Source organism: Pantherophis guttatus, chromosome 6, assembly GCF_059756535.1.
Source record: "Pantherophis guttatus breed Tessera chromosome 6, ASM5975653v1, whole genome shotgun sequence".
Classification (NCBI taxonomy): Eukaryota; Metazoa; Chordata; class Lepidosauria; order Squamata; family Colubridae; genus Pantherophis; species Pantherophis guttatus.
This window is the reverse complement of record NC_142068.1, coordinates 23,763,303-23,780,985: the sequence shown is the minus strand read 5'-3', so window position 1 is coordinate 23,780,985 and position 17,683 is coordinate 23,763,303. Positions and strand designations below refer to the sequence as shown.

General features: G+C 42.2%; 1 protein-coding gene across 6 annotated transcripts in view; it reads left to right on the top strand.

Moving 5' to 3' along the window:
- LOC117678238 (schwannomin-interacting protein 1) overlaps window positions 1-17,683 on the top strand; it is a 413,447-nt gene that overhangs the window by 314,881 nt on the left and 80,883 nt on the right. For 2 of the 6 annotated variants that reach the window (XM_087872104.1, XM_034439116.3), the window contains exons 1-2: window positions 835-1,160; window positions 1,587-2,300. In XM_087872104.1, coding sequence (XP_087728230.1) covers window positions 1,593-2,300 — 708 coding nt within the window. In that variant the 5' untranslated portion in view covers window positions 835-1,160; window positions 1,587-1,592. Of the gene's footprint in view, window positions 1-700; window positions 752-834; window positions 1,161-1,382; window positions 2,301-17,683 lie in introns of those variants that run through there. The other 4 variants (XM_034439112.3, XM_034439111.3, XM_087872103.1 and 1 more) reach the window with 3 other exon arrangements.

Below are 17,683 nucleotides of genomic sequence, written 5' to 3'. Positions count from 1 at the left end.
AGTCTTAAAGCTGCCAAGTTTGAAGACCTCTGACCTAGGTCTTCTTTAACCATGTCAACCTCCAAAGTAATTAAAAGAAAACTACCCTGCTTCAGCTTGGCAGCAGCTCCATGGCCAAGAGAAGAAAGCACTTTGCATATGTTCAGAGGCTGCCTTTCTTTGACTCCAAAGTTTTCAAGGACTTAAAAAAATAAAAGAAGTCATAGCTGGACATTTGGCCAGGGGAAGCACACGAAGGGAAGCGAATCAAATACTTTTTCTGTTGGAATGCTCAGGTGGATATTTAACTTTTCATTTTTCAATTTTTCAATCCAGGTGTTCCAACAAAACCAAGTTGAAATATAACCCAAAGATTTGCTCAGGGTTTGTTTATTTCTTGCCACAGACACTTGCTCTTTCCTGGACTATCGATTTTCAGGACGGTAGAAAAACCACAGGGAAAAGGACATTGACCTAGGATACCATGAGGGGGGAAAAAAAGGGAGGGAAAGGCTTCTTCAATCGTTATTTCATCCTGCAGACTATGAAACTGCCTGCCCTCCGTCCCTCCCGAGACACACAACCCAACACGTTGCTGTGTGTCTACACATGCCGGCACTTGAGACAAGGGTGGGGCCCAGCGGGCGACAATGCGCGGCCTTCTGGAATTTGCAGGGAGGGAGGGGGGAGAGCAATTAAACCGACCCGCCAAGCCCGACGCACCTCCCTCGCTTCCCTGCCTCTGCGTGAAGCCTGCAGTTTCTCCCGGCAGGTCTCTCTCTCTCTCTCTCTCTCTCTCTCTCTCTCGGGCGATACCGCAGGGGGCGATGTTTTCTCATTGACTTTTTTCCCCCCCTCTTTTTACGCCGTTTACGTGGGGACGGGCTCTCCGGCTCTTCCACTCTCCTCCCCCCCCCTCCCTTCCTTCTCCGCCCGCTTCCTTTTTCTTTTCAGTGCTACCGGCGTAGCTTTTTTTTTTTTTTCTTTTTCTCTCTTTTCCCTTCTTCTGATTCTTCTTCGCAACTGGACGCGAAGGAGCCGGGAAGTTTCCGGTGCCGGTTGCGGGAAACTGTTGGTGGCGTTTGTGTTTCTCGCCGCCTCCACCGTTTCCAACTGCCCCGATGCAACGCCGGGCGATGTTATCAGAAGCATCTGGGCGGCTGTGCCCGTTGAGTGTCTAGGTGGGGTGGGGGGGGGTGGGGGGGCAGCAAAGCCATCCATCCCTTTTCTCCCGTGGGGTGGGGGTTGGTGGGGGGGGGAGATTTCCCGTCTCCTGCCTGGAAAAGTGTCCCCGTGCCTGGGTGGGTGAGGGCTTTGCAGGAAACTTTGGGAAGTGACGGGGGCGCCCCCCCCCTCTCCGCCTTTCCTGCCCTTCCCTCTCCTCTGCCCCCCCCTTCCTTTCCATTAAGACTCCCGGCAGCATCTGGAGCGCCTGGTGCTGAACTGTGCCTGGTGGGGTTGGTTACTTCTGGAGCGGGGGAAGCAGCTGCTGCCGCCGAGCACAAAAAGAAGTCTGTCTTTGCTCTTGTGTCTCTCCATCCCGCTCCCTCCTTCCCTCCCCATCTATCTATAATGCTCTTGGTCTCGCTCTCGTTTTCCTTCTCCAGGATGGCATGGATCTAGGGAGCGACCCCTGCAGCAGCCGCTCCAGCTCCGAGTCCAGTTCCAGCAAAGTGACTCCTTGCTCGGAATGCAAATCTTCCCCGTCGCCGACCAGCCTGGATTTGGCTGCTTTGGAGGACTCAGAGGAGGAGGAGGAAGAGGAGGAGGAAGAAAAAAGAGGAAGAGAGGGGGAGGAGGTCGACGAAGAGGAGGAGGAGGAGGACGACTTCCAGGAGTCCACCGAGAGGAAAGTGATTGATGTGTGGAAGGAGGATGGGGACTCTGCCCGCTGCCATGCCAAAACCACCCCTACCAGGAGGAGTTTAACCCAAGAGCTGGTGGAGGTGAGGAGTACCTGCCTCACCCTCCCCACTGTCACCATGCCCCCCCCAGCTCCCAGCACTATCCCCCCTCCTCATCCTCTCCAGCCTCATCGTCACCTGCTGGACCTTAGGCACAATGCCAACATGGTGCCGTCCAGCCACCGGACTGGACACAAAGGGGGTGGGGGCTACAGCAAAGCCCCCTGCCACCAGAGAGCTCAGCAGGGAGGTCCTTTGCTTTCCTTCCGCCCCATGGAGAACTCCTTTGGAGGGGATGCCTTGAAAGAGCAGGAGCCTCCGCTGCCCACTATGGACTGGGAAGCACTGGAGAAACATCTGGCGGGGTTGCAGTTCCAAGAACAGGAGCTTCGGAACCAGAAGAGCAACTACACCTCTGTAAGTTGGGCTCTTTCCTTTCTTCCTTGCTTTTTTTTTTTTTTACATGTTCAGAGTAACAGCGATGAGAATTAAAGTGTTAATGTTAGTGGAATTGCTGCTACTTAAGGAGACCGGAGGGTGAGTCATTTCCCATGCGAGGGAGGGCATTGGATGATTATGTTTTTTTTCCCATAGAAGGTAATTTCCAAAGGGCAGCTGTGATTACTTAGATTGGGATGGCTGGTTGCTTCCTTTTCTCCCTCCAAATATGTCCTGGTATGTGGGCTTACAAGAAACCGGACCTCGTGTGCATTGGTGTGTTCTGTAGAGTGGGAGAATGGCTCCCTTGGCTTCAGATTGAGAAAGGAAAGAGTCAAGTGTTATCCCTTGTCCCTTTTGTTCTGCGAGAGGGAAGGAGTTGGTTGATTGGCCTGTCTTGGCCTTGAGGATTAGGGGCTTTGGTGGCTGACCTTTTCTGTGGGGAAGGGAAGATAGGGCTGGGAGGGTGGTCCTGAACTACTTCCTGTTCCTTATCAGAAGAACACCTGGCTGCATTCAGAAAAGCCAGACATGTGGGTGGCCTTAAGAGCGGGAGGAGAAGGAGGGGGAAATGTAAGCAGGAATCTTAGCCAGCTGGTGCATGTCTCATTGTGAATTTGCCCTAGTGAAAGGGTTCGTGCTATTTAATGCATGTTTCTCTGCTCTTCCTTTCTAAAGGTACAGCAGAACTTGCAGACTTGGGTAGTTTAGAATGTCTATTTTTTTTAACATGTGCTTTGTTCTGCAAAAAAAATATGCCTTGTTTAATCTAGTTAATAGCTCTGCTAACATTGCATCACTTTTGCCTTGGGATGTGACTTGAAAATCTAGGGCCTTCAGCTCTTGGAGATTGGGTGTAACACTTTGACTTTAGGGCATGATAAGTAACTTCATTTTTTCAGCATAATTGGCATTGCTGCTTCCAGCAAGAGAAGGGCAAAGGGAAGGGGACTTTGTATGGTGTCTTCCCTGATGGACAGAGCCAGTGAAGATCTGTTCCATATCAGAGTCTGTTTTAATTGCCCTTTTCCCTTTGCATTCAGAACACATTATCTATAAATACTGAATAGAAATGGAAGACACGATCTTCACTAGATTTAAAGGGAGAAAGCTTTCTTTCAAGGTTTTTTAAAATTATTATTATTATCTAAAAAAATTTCTGTAAAAACAGATCAGATGCAAAGTCCAATAATAAAGTGCTATTATCCCAGCATTTATAACTTCAATAATATTAGATTCAACAGAGATGCTGATGACACTGCATTTTAAATAAGCTATACTTTTGGAGACAATTTGTGATTTTCAGAAGGAGTATGTTGCCTGTAGATAAGAAATCAAGAGAGATAGCTGAAACGTCCAGCTTTGTTTCTTGCTGGGACAGAAAAGTCTGACATTGTTCTCTAAAGCAAAGAAGCTTGTTTTAGGCTTCAAAAATCTCTCTAGTGCCTGCTCTGTGGACAGATATCTGGGTTTTTTTGTTTTTTCACTTTTGTAGATCTTTTAGCTTAGCAGGTGTTTGGTAATGACTTGTGAGAAGATGCCCAATTCATGTTTCCTAACCCTCTAGTTAAATTATATCTCAGTCAATCTGCTTTGCCTGTCAACAAGCATTAATGTATTTTCATTTTTATAAATCTGTAAATATATTTTCTAAAATGTGGCACTCTGAAACTTACTTAAATGATGCAGTGGAACTGCACAATGAATTACAAACACTCGTAATAAAATTAAATTAAATGTGGTAATTTGACTTGAAGACTATAGTTTTACTTCCAAGCTTAAATGATTTCCCAAGGTTTTTTTTAGAAGTTTACAACTTGCTGATGGTCTTCTCGTGACTTTAATGGATCGATATACTACTAAAACTCTCCTAGTCTATAACCTTAAATTGGATGAAATGGCGCATCATAGGATAACACTTTTTGAATCAAGATACCTCAGATGGGCTAAGTTAAAGAATGCCACCCAAAACCAGTACCTGTATGATTGAAATTTCAAGGAACTTCAGACCCGTGATATTGGAAAAGTTGTGGCCTCTGCAGAGTCACCACATTGCCACAATCAACATGCGGACACATGATTGCCATTTCCAATGATTTCTGCCAGCTTCCCACAAGCAAGTAAAATGCAGAAACTGGCAGGAAGTTGGAACTAGCTCCCATTCTCATTGCTTTTTTTCCCTACACATAGTCATTCATATTATCAGTTTAGGTAAGGAAAAATCTCTGAAACAATGACTCAACAGATCATGGATTGTCTAGTTTCCTATTAATGTTTCTTCTTTGAAAACCTAACCTTAACCCTAACCCTTAACAGCCTACTTTTCTTCTTTTTTGCGATCCTGTAATCCCTTTTTATCGGGGTGGAGTCTGGGCAACTGACTGGAGTTGAGCATTTACTGTCCGGATGCTCTTCCTGATGCCTATGCAGAGTTCGCAGTAGATATTTTCTCTTTGTGCCCTGATAGAGAAACATCTTTCATTGTCTAGGATTGAACTCTCAATCTTCCAAGTGGGAGGCGATCGTCTTCACTCTAGGCCACTGCACCACTCTTAACAATCTGCACTACTTACAACTGTAATTCCAAGCTCAATTAGGGTCCTAACTTGAGAACTAGCTTTATATAGTCCAGGGGTGTCAAACCTGTGACGACATGTCCCATGACGTATCGCAACTTTTTCTCCCTTTGCTAAAACGGGTGGACATGGCCAGCATGTGATGCATCCGGCTCGCAAACTCTTGGGGGCCGAGAGTTTGACAACCCTGATTTAGTCAAATTGAATTTTTGTGTTAGTATATTTCCAAATAATGAATGCCAAACATTGAGTTAAGACAGAAAATAGGCAGTAAGTAGGCTCCCAGATTTTGCTGAATGCCAATTTCCATCACAGCAGACAGTGTTATTCACAGTGGTATCTACTGAGGATTAATTGCTAGCCTAAGTTCACATGACCATTGTTCTAAGTCTGGACTGGGCAAACAGTTGGGCCAAATATCCTCCTCTTCATTCATTCTATCTTGCTATGAAACTAAGGCTATATCTGACAGTGTGTGTAATGTATTCACCACCACTCTGATGTTTAATCTAGAGCAGTGATGGTGAACCTTTTAGGCACCGAGTGGCCAAACTATGCACGCGGGCATGCCCAAACTGAAAGGTGCACACATGCATGAACATGTGCAAACATACGGACATGCATGTGCGCATACACTGACATGTGTGCATCAGTGGTGGGTTCCGCCCGTTCCGCCGAGCTGGTAGCAGTGACTATATGTTGTCACCGAACCGGTTCTGCTCCCCGCACCCCCCTGCATTATTCTTACCTTTTATTTGGCCCCACCCCCAATCTATTGTTGGCTCCTGAGTCCCAGCTGATTGGCTAGAGGAAAAAAACTATTTAAATTCTTGCCGCGGTGCTTCAAAGGGCCGCCCTACAGCTGATCAGTGTTTAAAGAAAACAAATGAGTAGACCGGTGCCTCCAAAAATAAATGGGTAGACCAGTGCCTCCAAAAATAAATGAATAGACCGATACAGCTCTGCAAGCAGTTAAAAGCCTGGTAGACCAGTACCTCTGCTAAATCCTAAAAAATTGTCACATGACCATCAAGCCACGACCACAAAATAAGCCACGCCCACAGTAGTAAAAAATTTTAGAACCCACCCCTGGTGTGCATGCAAAGACCAGTTGGCCGGTGGGAGGCAGGGCATCCCAACACCGGCAGCGCGGCAACAGGTAAGATCTTTTTCTTTCATGAGCTTCCGTTTCGTTATTTTCAGGGAAGCAGAAGCTCACGAAAGAAAAGCCACAGAATTCTGACCTGGGGCGATGGCATGCGTGCCAGAAGAGAGGGCTCTGTGTGCCACCTCTGGCACACGAGCCATAGGTTCGCCATCACAGACCTAGTGTATTTCACGATATATTGGCCAAAATACATCATTTGAGTTCCTGAATGAAATGTGGTATATACATCTGATAACATTAGCATCCTAGTGTACTCCTTTCAAGGAGCAGCAAGGAGTTTTCAGTTTATCTAGACTCTATTTCAACTATATATTTTTTCTGGAAACTTTGGAGGGTCCAGTGATGCCAGTATAAAATAAACTTTCATAAATATATTCAGAAATAACTCTGTTTAAAACAGATGCTGATGAAACCATTACCAATGCTGTTGATATGTAACTTCGGATTGTTCTTCAGCTAAATACTTTATGACAGTCCAAATAAGATTTGGTTCTTCCTGTTTATTATCCGTACCTTTTGGTTGCTTGTCAAGCTCCATTATGTTGACTTATTGCTTGATTTTTATATTTCCTATTGGTATTCCCACCCAATAGCATCAATAAAAGACTAATGAATTGTACTGCCATTACTCACTGTACTTAAATGATTAGCCTCTATTTCACACTTCATCTGAAATAACTTATTTATTTGTTTATTCTGGTTCTTTAATAATGTCAAAGCTAAAGAAACTCAGAACTGACTTAACACATTGTGCTAAGGAAAGGCATTCAAACTACATTGCTGGATCCCAGAACATACTAAGCCAAAACTATATAAAGCTACGTATTGCTTAATGTGATGAATGAAGCCAGATAGTGGCTTGTGTATCATCACAATATCTTTTTATGAGCGCTTCTATCTCTCTCCATCATGCATGGGAGTTGGAAGTGGGGAGGTTGGACTGATAGGAAAACTGTTTTCAGAACACTGTGCAGATCAGCATCCAAGGCTGAGAAACATGTGGAAATAAAGTCAATTACTACTTAAAAGTGAGACATAAAGATGCAGATAACCAGGTGATGCTTCCAAGGCTTTGTGTCAGTATCTGGAACTAGTTGGAATAGAAAAGGCTCAGGCCTCTTAAACCATCCAGGGCTGGAGATATTTAATCTTTAATACTAAAGGCAGTTGCTCTTCACTCTTCAGGATGGTGTGTGATTTGGGGGCCACAATTGCTACTCCAAGAACAGGTGGCAGCTGTGGCGGGTCTATGACAACTCGTTACAGCCAACTCACCACAAGACAATTCACCATGGCCAACCTTGCACGGAACAACTCGCCATGGGACAAGAGTTACACCAGGGGTGAAATGTAAAATTTGTTACTACCGGTTCTGTGGGCATGGCTTGGTGTGGGGGGGGGGGTAATGTGACTGGGTGGGCATGGCCAACTTTTTTTAAAAAAACTTTTCAAAGCATTTTTTCTAATGCTTTGAAAAGCCTCTGCCGATCAGGCAACTCAGCTGGGATCGTCAGAGAGGCTTTTTAAAAAATGCCTCTTTGCCGATCAGGCAACTCAGCATGGGCCTCACGCATGCCCCCCACACGTGCCCCACCCCCCATGCATGCGTGCACCCCCCACGCAACACCCCGCCCCCCCACACATGCACGGCAGACACCCAAAGACCAGCTGGCTGGTGGGAGGTGCGCACGCATGCGCAGCAGAGCTGAACTGGGGTGACTGCTCACATGTCATCAGAGAGGGCACTGCATGCCACCTCTGGCACGTGAGCCATAGGTTTGTCATCACAGCCCTATGGCAAGTTGGCCATGGCAAATTGTCCCATTCCGGGACAATTTGGCCAGGGAGGCTTTTACACAAATTTAAAGGCGTTCAGTGTGCCAATTGCCCCTATATTTGGACAAGGAGGACCTTAAAATGGTTACTTACCTTTGGTCATTTGGACTATTGCAATGTGCAGTAGGCAGATCCAGAATGATCCCAAATGCAGCAGCCCTAATAGTTATTCTTCACTATGCCCATGTGATACCTCTGCTTTGTGAGCTTCTGGGTACAATTTGATGTGCTGGTTATAATTTATAAAGCATTTCATGGTATAGGGTCTGATTATCTAAAGGACTGTCTATCTTTATAGTTTCTGCCAATATCATATGATCCAGCAGAATCAGCATACTCTCGGAGCCATCAGTTAAACAGTGAGGGGATAAAGCAGTATCTCATCATAGATCTATTTGGCCCCTATCCTGACCTTATTTAAACAAGCCTTCAAAACCTGAGTCTCCAGACTTTAGGTGCAGCAGTTAAATGCACTTACTTTCACTACCGGTTCGGGAATGTGAGCGTGTGCGCCTCTTCTGCACATGCACAGAGGGTCAAAAAAGGACGTAATGACATCCCGGCGTGTGGGCAGAGCATCCCGCTGCCGGCACTGCCAGTTCGCAAGAGTCAGATAGATCTGGCTGGATTTCACCGCTGCTTATGCGGACTCCTTGTGGGACAATTGCTTTGCCAGATTTTGTTATTGTGTTTGCACATGTTCATTTTTCACTATTTGCATTTTATTCTTTTCAATTGCTTCATATTGCATCCTACTCATAATCATGAACAAGTCAGGCAGGTTATAAATGTAATAAATAAATAATGAGGGTTTTAAACACTGGAGATGATATATAATGTACATATGGTTACATTCCTAGATTCTGAAATAGCAGGTCCTCCTTTTGATTAGATTTGCAGTAACAGAGCTTACCTATCTCTCCCTTGTCCTTGAATCCTCTACTGTTAAGCTCAAGAGTGTGTGTTTGCATTTATAGAGGGATCCATTGTCATGCTCAAGGGGAGGCTCTGGCATCACAATGATTTGAATTTTGACAAATTCCTGGTTCAAATTTAAAATGAGACCCTCCCTTCTTTCATTGCAATAATGCTTTTGGAGTATTGGCCAAGAGGAATTAGAAATGAATGGATATATGAATCCATTGAAACACTTAAAATATCCTTCAAAATAATACTTTGATCATTTTGTAGGTGCTGGATTGTAATAAAGTTATGGACACTTATGTAAGATTTTATATAAGATTTGACCTTTTGCATATATACTAATGTTAAATCATAAAATCATAAATCATAAAAGGAAGCGCCAGCCATGGGCATAAACAGAAAATCACATCTTCGGTTATGCTTATTATTTTCTTTGGTCCGATACATGTGAATTTGATACTTTTTCCAGCTGTATGGCTTCTGCTGGAAGATTCCTGTCACCACTTAATCTGCTTCTTCTACAACAATGTAGCATCCAGCTCTAGTCTGGAGGACAAGGGTTTTTTTTTATTTTGTTTTTTGTTCAGCTGCAGCACATAAATCACCTGGAGGAGGAATTTATGAATGGTAGATCTGTCATGATGGAACACTTGTATTTCTCTCCTGTTTTCATTAGTTGGTCTAGCATGGTAGAGAGTTTTTTTCAATGTACTGAAGCTGCTAAATCTATAGACCCTCACATTTGTTCCAACTTCTTTCCACAAACCTTAATTAACAAATGTTATACTGACATTGGAGGGGTAAAAATTGCTTCATTTAAATTTTACACCTTTAATTTTGATTTTGTTATTTGTGCGTGGCTGCTTCATATTTTGGTACCATAATCAGCCACAATAACTGTAATTACTGAGCCTAGGCCTTGTAAACAACTTTTCATAAGAATATTTTTGTAAACAAAATCTGTAAATGCTTCAGTTGCATTTCATCTCTAATTAGCATGCAATGATTGTAGCAATCTGGCTAACTCTCTTTTTAAACTGAGCTAGAGATTCAGTGCACCAAAGTGCCAGTCACTGGATGGCCTGGATATAATTTTTTTTTTCTTTGAGAAAAAGTTATATTGCCTAGCAAATCAGTCTGTAATAAATTTTCTCTCATTGGCATACGTGAACTTGATATAACAATAGTAATTTTAAAACCTTGGAGGAAGGAAAGAGAAAGTGCTTGAATGATGAGCAGACGTAATTGTTCATATATTTATGAGTTTTATGAACAAACCAAAGTATGTACAGGCAGTCCCCAACTTAGGATCGCAGTGGAGTCTGCTCCTCACGGTCGTAAGTCATGACAGTCATAAAACCATCACCAACATAGTTTTCCAACTCTTTGTACTGGTTAAGTATCCCCTGCAGTCATGAAGTGGCCACTATGGTCATTAAACAAACCAATGGTCCATTATGAACACAGTTTGGCTGGAAACTGGAAGTAAATGCCAGTTTGAGCAAAATGTCATAAAATGCAGTCAGTTGACCACAGGATGCTGCCAACAATTGTAACTGCGGCCCGGTTTCCAAGAGCTCAGAGTGTTGGTGGGGGAGGTGATCATCAGAACTTCAAATATAGGTCAGGAGTAGATGGAGTGGATCAATGGGTAAGACGCTGAGCTTGTTGATCGAAAGGTTGGCAGTTCAGCGGTTCGAATCCCTAGTGCCGCATAACGGGGTGAGCTCCCGTTACTTGTCCCAGCTTCTGCCAACCTAGCAGTTCGAAAGCACATAAAAAATGCAAATAGAAAAATAGGGACCCCCTTTGGTGGGAAGATAAAAGCGTTTCATGCACCTTTGGCCTTTAGTCATGCCGGCCACATGACCATGGAGACTTCTCCGGACAGCACTGGCTCTTCGGCTTTGAAACGGAGATGGGCACCGCTCCCTAGAGTTGGGAACGACTAGCACATATGTGCAAGGGGAACCTTTACCTTTACCTTACTTTATTGGATACATTTGTACTCATTGTTTACTTAAAAATTTTACTCAAGTTACAAAATCTTACCTTGCTGAAAAATCACACCAGCACTTACAAGTTAAATATAATTTCTTAAGTAAAAACATGGCAAGGCATGCTTCGATGAACAGAGAGAAGTGGCTTTCTTGTCAGACTTCCTTAGGAAATGAGTTCTATTTGTGGAATGTGTGTGTGTTTTTTTTCCTTGAGAAGTATCCAACTTGCTTGTTTCACTTTATAGTAAATTCATTTTTAAACCTGCAAGAGGTTTGGTTTTTTTCCCCCAGCCTCTGATACATAGAATTAGTTTGGGAATGACATGGCTCACCTCTAATCCAGTGAAGTGCACTGAGGCCTTGTGGCTCTGGTGGCAGCATTTGTCAGGCTCCAAAAACCAACAAAGGACATGTTGAGGCAGTTTTCTTTATTGTTTCTCAGCTACAGATATAAATTTTGACAAACTAAAGCACATTACGTATACCAGTGGTGCGCTGCTGCTGGTATAACAACTGGTTCGGTGATCGCGTGTGCGCTCCTAATGTGCGCCTTGGACGCGTGCACAATTTTACAAATACTAACCTTCTGTGTTACTACTTGGGAGTAACACAGCTGAGGTGCGACAATCTGTTCTGCCGCGCCAATCAGCTGAGAAGAAAAATATAAGTAAAGCGCAGGGGTGGGTGGGCAGGCCAACCTGATCATAGGAGCAAACCGGTTCGCTCCCAGCTGATCGGCACTACCGGTATGCCCAAACCGGTCCGAGCTAGTAGAATCCCACCCCTGACTTATACCACATAAAACATACTTTGGGAACTATTAAGGAGGAGCTGACTTCCCCCTCTTTCTCTCACACAAACTATCAAAACTGTGATGTCTCTTGCTCCTCTGGAATGCATCCTCTCCCTCCTGGGAATCCAGACAACATTCCATCACAGCTGGATTGCAGCTGGCAAGAAAACTGGGCAGAACTTTGCACTAGAATTGCTGAAAAATGTGTCTCTCTTGAAGACCTACTTAATGTGCTCCGAATGCTTTGTATTACAGCTCCCATCCATCTCAACTCCATATTGAGGACCAAAAGAGGTTACAGTACTGGACCAGGATTGAGTAGACCCAGGTTCAACTTCTCAATCTTGTCATGTTAAAGGCCACACTGAGATTTTCTTTGATTAAGACAAGATGTAATTCACAGTCTTAATACTCAAGTGCAACAGAGATTTTATTTTATTTTCACTGAAACAAACATTTTATTATATTGTGTTATTCCTGTGTAAAGAGAGATTTGATTTCCTTTTGAATGAGATGCTAGTCAGTGAAAGGGCCCCACGGGCTTCCTGCTAATAAGTTTGAATTTTTATAACATTTTTTTCTGGTGATAAATTTATTCCCTTCGTGTTTTACAGTTATGGCAATAAAAATTATTGTCAGTGGTATTACTGCAATGTTTTAGGTACTTAAATGTGTCATAATCAAAAACCATAATAACAGAATGGATGTAAAGGTATAAATATCTGTTTTGTCAAAAAAAATTATAGTGTTTATTTCTGTCATGGTACGACCAGGTTCTATAAAGGTGCAGTTAGCAGGATTATAATCCAAAAATATTATGCAATATAATTCATAAAGTATTTGATAGAACAGGAATGGCTTTAAATCAACAATGTAAGAATTGAAATGTCTTGCCTTGTGATAACACAGCCAGCTTCAGAAACATCTTGGATATTGAGAAGTTGTCAGAAAACAGGGATTCATGAATGCTGAAGTGGGTATTTTTAAATCCCTGAAGTGTTTCAGAGCAATATGTCTAGACTCATACAGGGCTGAGGTGAGAAGAAATGCTGGAAACTTTCCAAAAATATTTGCAAAAAGGCTTGAGGCAGAGAAGAAGTGGGAGGAAATTCAGGAAAAGAAAACATTAAGAAGGCAAAAGATTGCTGCAAGATTCTTTGTCTGACTTGGAAGATAAAGAAAAGGTGTGATTGGTTGAGAATCTGAGGGGCTCCAGGAGCAAATAGACGGCTCAGAGGAAAAAGTTGCGATCAGTGTGTTATAGACACAAAGATTGCATCTAATTTTTTAGGTTCTGGAAATCAAATTTCATTCTATAGTGCTTGCAATGATAACGTTTAAATTTAGGGGTGAAAAGGACAAAGTTGTTGTGTTGATTACACAACACAAGAAGTGTTTATTACAGCAAAACACCGCCCCTCTCCGTGATCACGTGACTGCATCTTGGTCCCTTGGCAACTAGCTCGCCTCTACGGCTGGTTGCAGCATTTCGTAGTCATGTGACATGATTTACAATGTTTTCTGCTGGAAATTGACCTTTTTGGATGGTTCTCAGCAAAAACCACCCATAGTAATGCACTGACTCACTTAACAACCGCAACATTTACTTTACGACTGGGGCATTTGCTTAACGATCCCAGCAAAAAAGGTCAGAAAATTGGGTAGATCCCATGGATGTCCCATCTATTCTGAGTAACGATGAAAATTCCAGGTTCCATTAGAGTTGTAGGACTACTGTGTTTCCCCAAAAATATGACCTATCAGAAAGTAAGTCCTAGCTTGATTTTTGATAGCTTGATAGTTGCAGCAAGGCCTTACACACCTTGGCCCATTTTTTCTGCAGTCGGCAAGGCTTTCCTGAAGGCGTCTGTAGCCGATAACAGAGCTCCAGATTGATCCGGAGCTCTATTATCGACTACAGAGGCCTTGAGGAAAGCCTTGCGGGCTTTACCAGATGAAGAAGTTCCTGAAGTTCCCTGATATTGAAAAAGAGGCTGGGGGCAACGCGCACAAGTGAGGTGAGTCAGTAGACTACATCCCCCTCCAAAAATAAGACCTGGTGTCTTTTTTGTGGCAAAAAATATCAGACAGGGTCTTATTTTCGAGAAAACACAGGTACCTACATTGTCTTTACTAATGGCGCAGTGGAAATATGATGTCAGCCCTAACTCAAATATCTAATACTGATTGCAGCACCAGATTGCAGTGCTAGATTGCGGTACAAGTATTCCTCGATTTAGGACTTCAATACAACCCCAAATATCTGTTGCTAAGTGAGGCATTTGTTAAGTGAAACTTGCTCCATTTTACAACCTTCCTTGCCACAGTTGTTAAGTGAATCCCTGCAGCTGTCAAGCTGGTAACACAGTTGTTAAGTGAATCTGGCTTCGCCATTGACTTTGCTTGTGAGAAGGTTGCAAAGGATGATCACATGACCCCAGGACACTGCAATCATCATAAATATGAGTCAGGTGCCAAGCATCTGAATTTTGAACACGTGACCATGGGGACGCTGCAGCGGTTGCAAATGTGAAAAACAGTCACAGGTCACTTTTTTCAGTGCCGTTGTAACTTTAAACGGTCATTAAAAGGACTGTTGCAAGTTGGGGACTCACTGTAGTACATTTCTATTTTATTTATTTATTAATGAGTTAAATACAAAAAAAAAATTACACAAAGGAATAAACAAAAGAAACAAAAACATACAGGACATTTAAAAAGAAAAATAAGGCCCTGTGCTGAGGGCATCCTCAAAACTAGAATCGGACATTGTGCTAAACTGTGTCATTTAAAGTCTAAAAGGGATGAATTCAAATAATATACAAAGGAACTATATTATAGGTTAGCTTTGATTTTTGAACCCAAGTACTTTTCTCTGATAGACGAATATATTGGAACAAGCCAACTTACCTTGGTTAATAACTACCTGGTGGCAAGCTTTCATTATGTCCAATTTTCAGAAGTTTCACAGTGAGATTTAAAGGCTGTGCTGACTAGAAAATGTTGCATCTGTCACAGGTCAAATTTCTCGTGAATTTAATAATAGGCCCATGGCTGCCTTTTATTAAATATTTTAAATAATAGGATCTTTGCATTTAGAGGTCCACTGGCTCATCAAAACTAAATCTGAATGAAACAAATCTCTGTACTGACATCTTAATGAACATTAATGCCATATTAATTTAACTTGAGCCCCTACTAGGAAAAAAAAAATCCTAAATGGAGGAGAGTTCTGCATTAATTCAATCAGATACATTTTAAAAATGTGCTTTAGCCCTGGTGCTTGGATCTGTACTTGGTTGCTATGATTTTGGCATGGTCAGGAATGTTTTATTAGGAGATAAATTCTGCTGGATGCAGTAATTGTGCCTGCCAAGAAATTCTGCCTAACATTGCAAGGTAAAGGCCAAAGAAGAGATACTGGGCAACAGTATAAATGCAACTTAGCCCTTCCTATTTGGCTGAACATCAGTGATTTTATACATTTTCCTCTCAGCTTAGGCATGTGGTATTTAATAAGCAGATGTTACAGGAGCTGCTTTGTTTTGCCTCATGACAGGGCTGCATAAAACCTGTTTTGAAATAACAAAACCACTGAACCAAAAGTATAAATGATAGGCAAAAAAGGAAAGGCTACAACTTGAGCCTACATTATTCTTAGTTTTGCTTAAAGTGATAGCAATTCTCTGAATTCTTTATTGCTGCTGCAAAGGTGGGCTGTTTATTTTTATTTAGGTGAAGAATTATTATGTGTCAACCTTTTGTTGGGCAAACACAGGGAGGGCAGATTTCCTCACTTTTACCAAAGTGATATTTGGTACTGAATTTTAAGGAAGCTGCTTATCTGCTGGCCACCATTGCAAAGCCTTGTCCTCACTTTTCCCGATGTAACTAAACTCTGGATAACTATAATATTATGGTTAAATGCAGGGATATACAGGTAATCCTCAACTTATGACCACAATTGAGCCCAAAATTTCTGTTGTTAAGTGAGTTTTGCCCCATTTTACCACCTTTCTCGCCACAGTTGTTATCACTTGATAACAGTTGATAAGTAACAAGGTTGTTAAGTGAATCCGGCTTCCCCATTAATTTTGCTGGTCAAAGGTTGCAAAAGGGGATCACATGATTTGGTACACAGCAACAGTCATAAGTATGAACCAGTTGCCAAGCATCTGAATTTTGATATTTCAGTAAGAGCCATATAGGTCCTATAGCACGAGTGTCAAACTCGCGACATCACGTTGCCATCACGTGACATATTGCAACATTTTCCCCTTCACGGAGCTAGGGTGGCTGTGGCCTGCACATGACACATCCGGCCCGTGGGCTGCCAGTTTGACACCCCTGTCCTATAGTATTTGGTCTCTGTTCTCCCACAAGAGAGTAAATACAGATACCACCACACTTGAGCCTAGAATAATGGTTATAAATCATGCTGGTTGTTAAGTGGTATATTATGAGATTGCGGCCACTTTTATGGCCTCTTTTGCAGCAGCCATTAAGTGAATATGACATTTATAAAGCAAATGACATGGCTTTAACTGCACAATGGGCATTTATTGCTAGAAACCAGCAGAAAATGTTATAAATTATGGCCATGGGATGCTCCAAATGGCTGCAAATGTGGGCCGTGGGGAAGGGGGCAGCAACCAGAACTTAAAATCTGAGTTGTAAGTAGCTTTTGGCAGTCCTGTCAAAACTTCGAACAGTTGCTAAATAACCCGTCATAAGTCAAGAACTTGTTTGTTTATTTAGCGTATAACAAAAATGTTAAAAAGCACATCACAATTACATTCTCAATGAACAAATATGAAACTATTCTATTTACAAATTCAAAGCTAGACTGTTTAATCAATACATGATGGAATTGCATACAGAAAGGACAACCTGTATTAAATCAGATACTTGGGAAAGGCAGAAATGAAACCTGACATTCACAAAAATACTGTTTCTTTGAGTATTTAGTCTTCAGACTAAATAACTGCATTCCAGGATACTGAAATAACTTGTTGGGACTGTGGTTGAATCATTTATTTCATTTATCTTATGAATCTCATTTATCTTATTTATTTCATGAATCATTCATTTATCTACAGGACCTGTAGAGGTCCTGAAGGACAGGTAGAGGACCAGGTAAGTGGGTAAGGAAAATACTTTTTTTTTCCAAACGGGGAAACCACCGTCACTGATATTGCTGACAGTTCTAGCAATTGCTGTATAAACACCTGAAAATAATGTAATAGATAGCAGGAGTCAGCATGAATTTGGAAAAAACAAGTTATTAGACTGATTTAATTTTTTAATAGGACAATTCCCTTGATAAACTGTGGGAATGCTGTAAACATGGAATAATTTTCATTCAGTATTATGTAATAACCTAGTTAAATGTGACTGGGATAGCTTGACAATTAAATGGATACATAGCTGGCTCAAAGATTGTACTCCACAAGTGTCTTTATCTAATAGGAAGAAAGTATTTTAGTTGAATACCACAAATTTACTTCAGAGCAGTGGTGAAATTCAAACTTTTTTACTATCGGTTCTGTGGGCTTGGCTTAGTGGGCGTGGTGTGGTTTGGTGGGCGTGGCCTGGTGGGCGTGGCAGGGGAAGGATACTGCAAAATCTCCATTTCCACCCCACTCCAGTGGAAGGATACTGCAAAATCCCCATTCCCACCCCACTCTGGGACCAGCCAGAGGTGGTATTTGCCGGTTTTCTGAACTATTCAAAATTTCCGCTACCGATTCTCCAGAACCTGCTGCTTCAGAGTCAACTATTTTTCAATATTTTTACTAAAGACTTGAACCAAGAGGTGGGATCCTACCAGATTCACAGATGACAAAATATTGAGTGGGATCACTAACAAAAACAAATTCAAATCAGTCTGGAAAGAAAAAATGGTCTGAAAATAATGAAATATAATAATCTTTGTGAAAAAATGTGCTAAAGTAGCCGATTGCTAATTCACACTGCTGATTCATTTATATGTCAAAGAGAGCAAATGTAATTTTAGAATGCATCAGCAAAAATATAGGTACTAAACCACAGGAAGCAATAGTTAA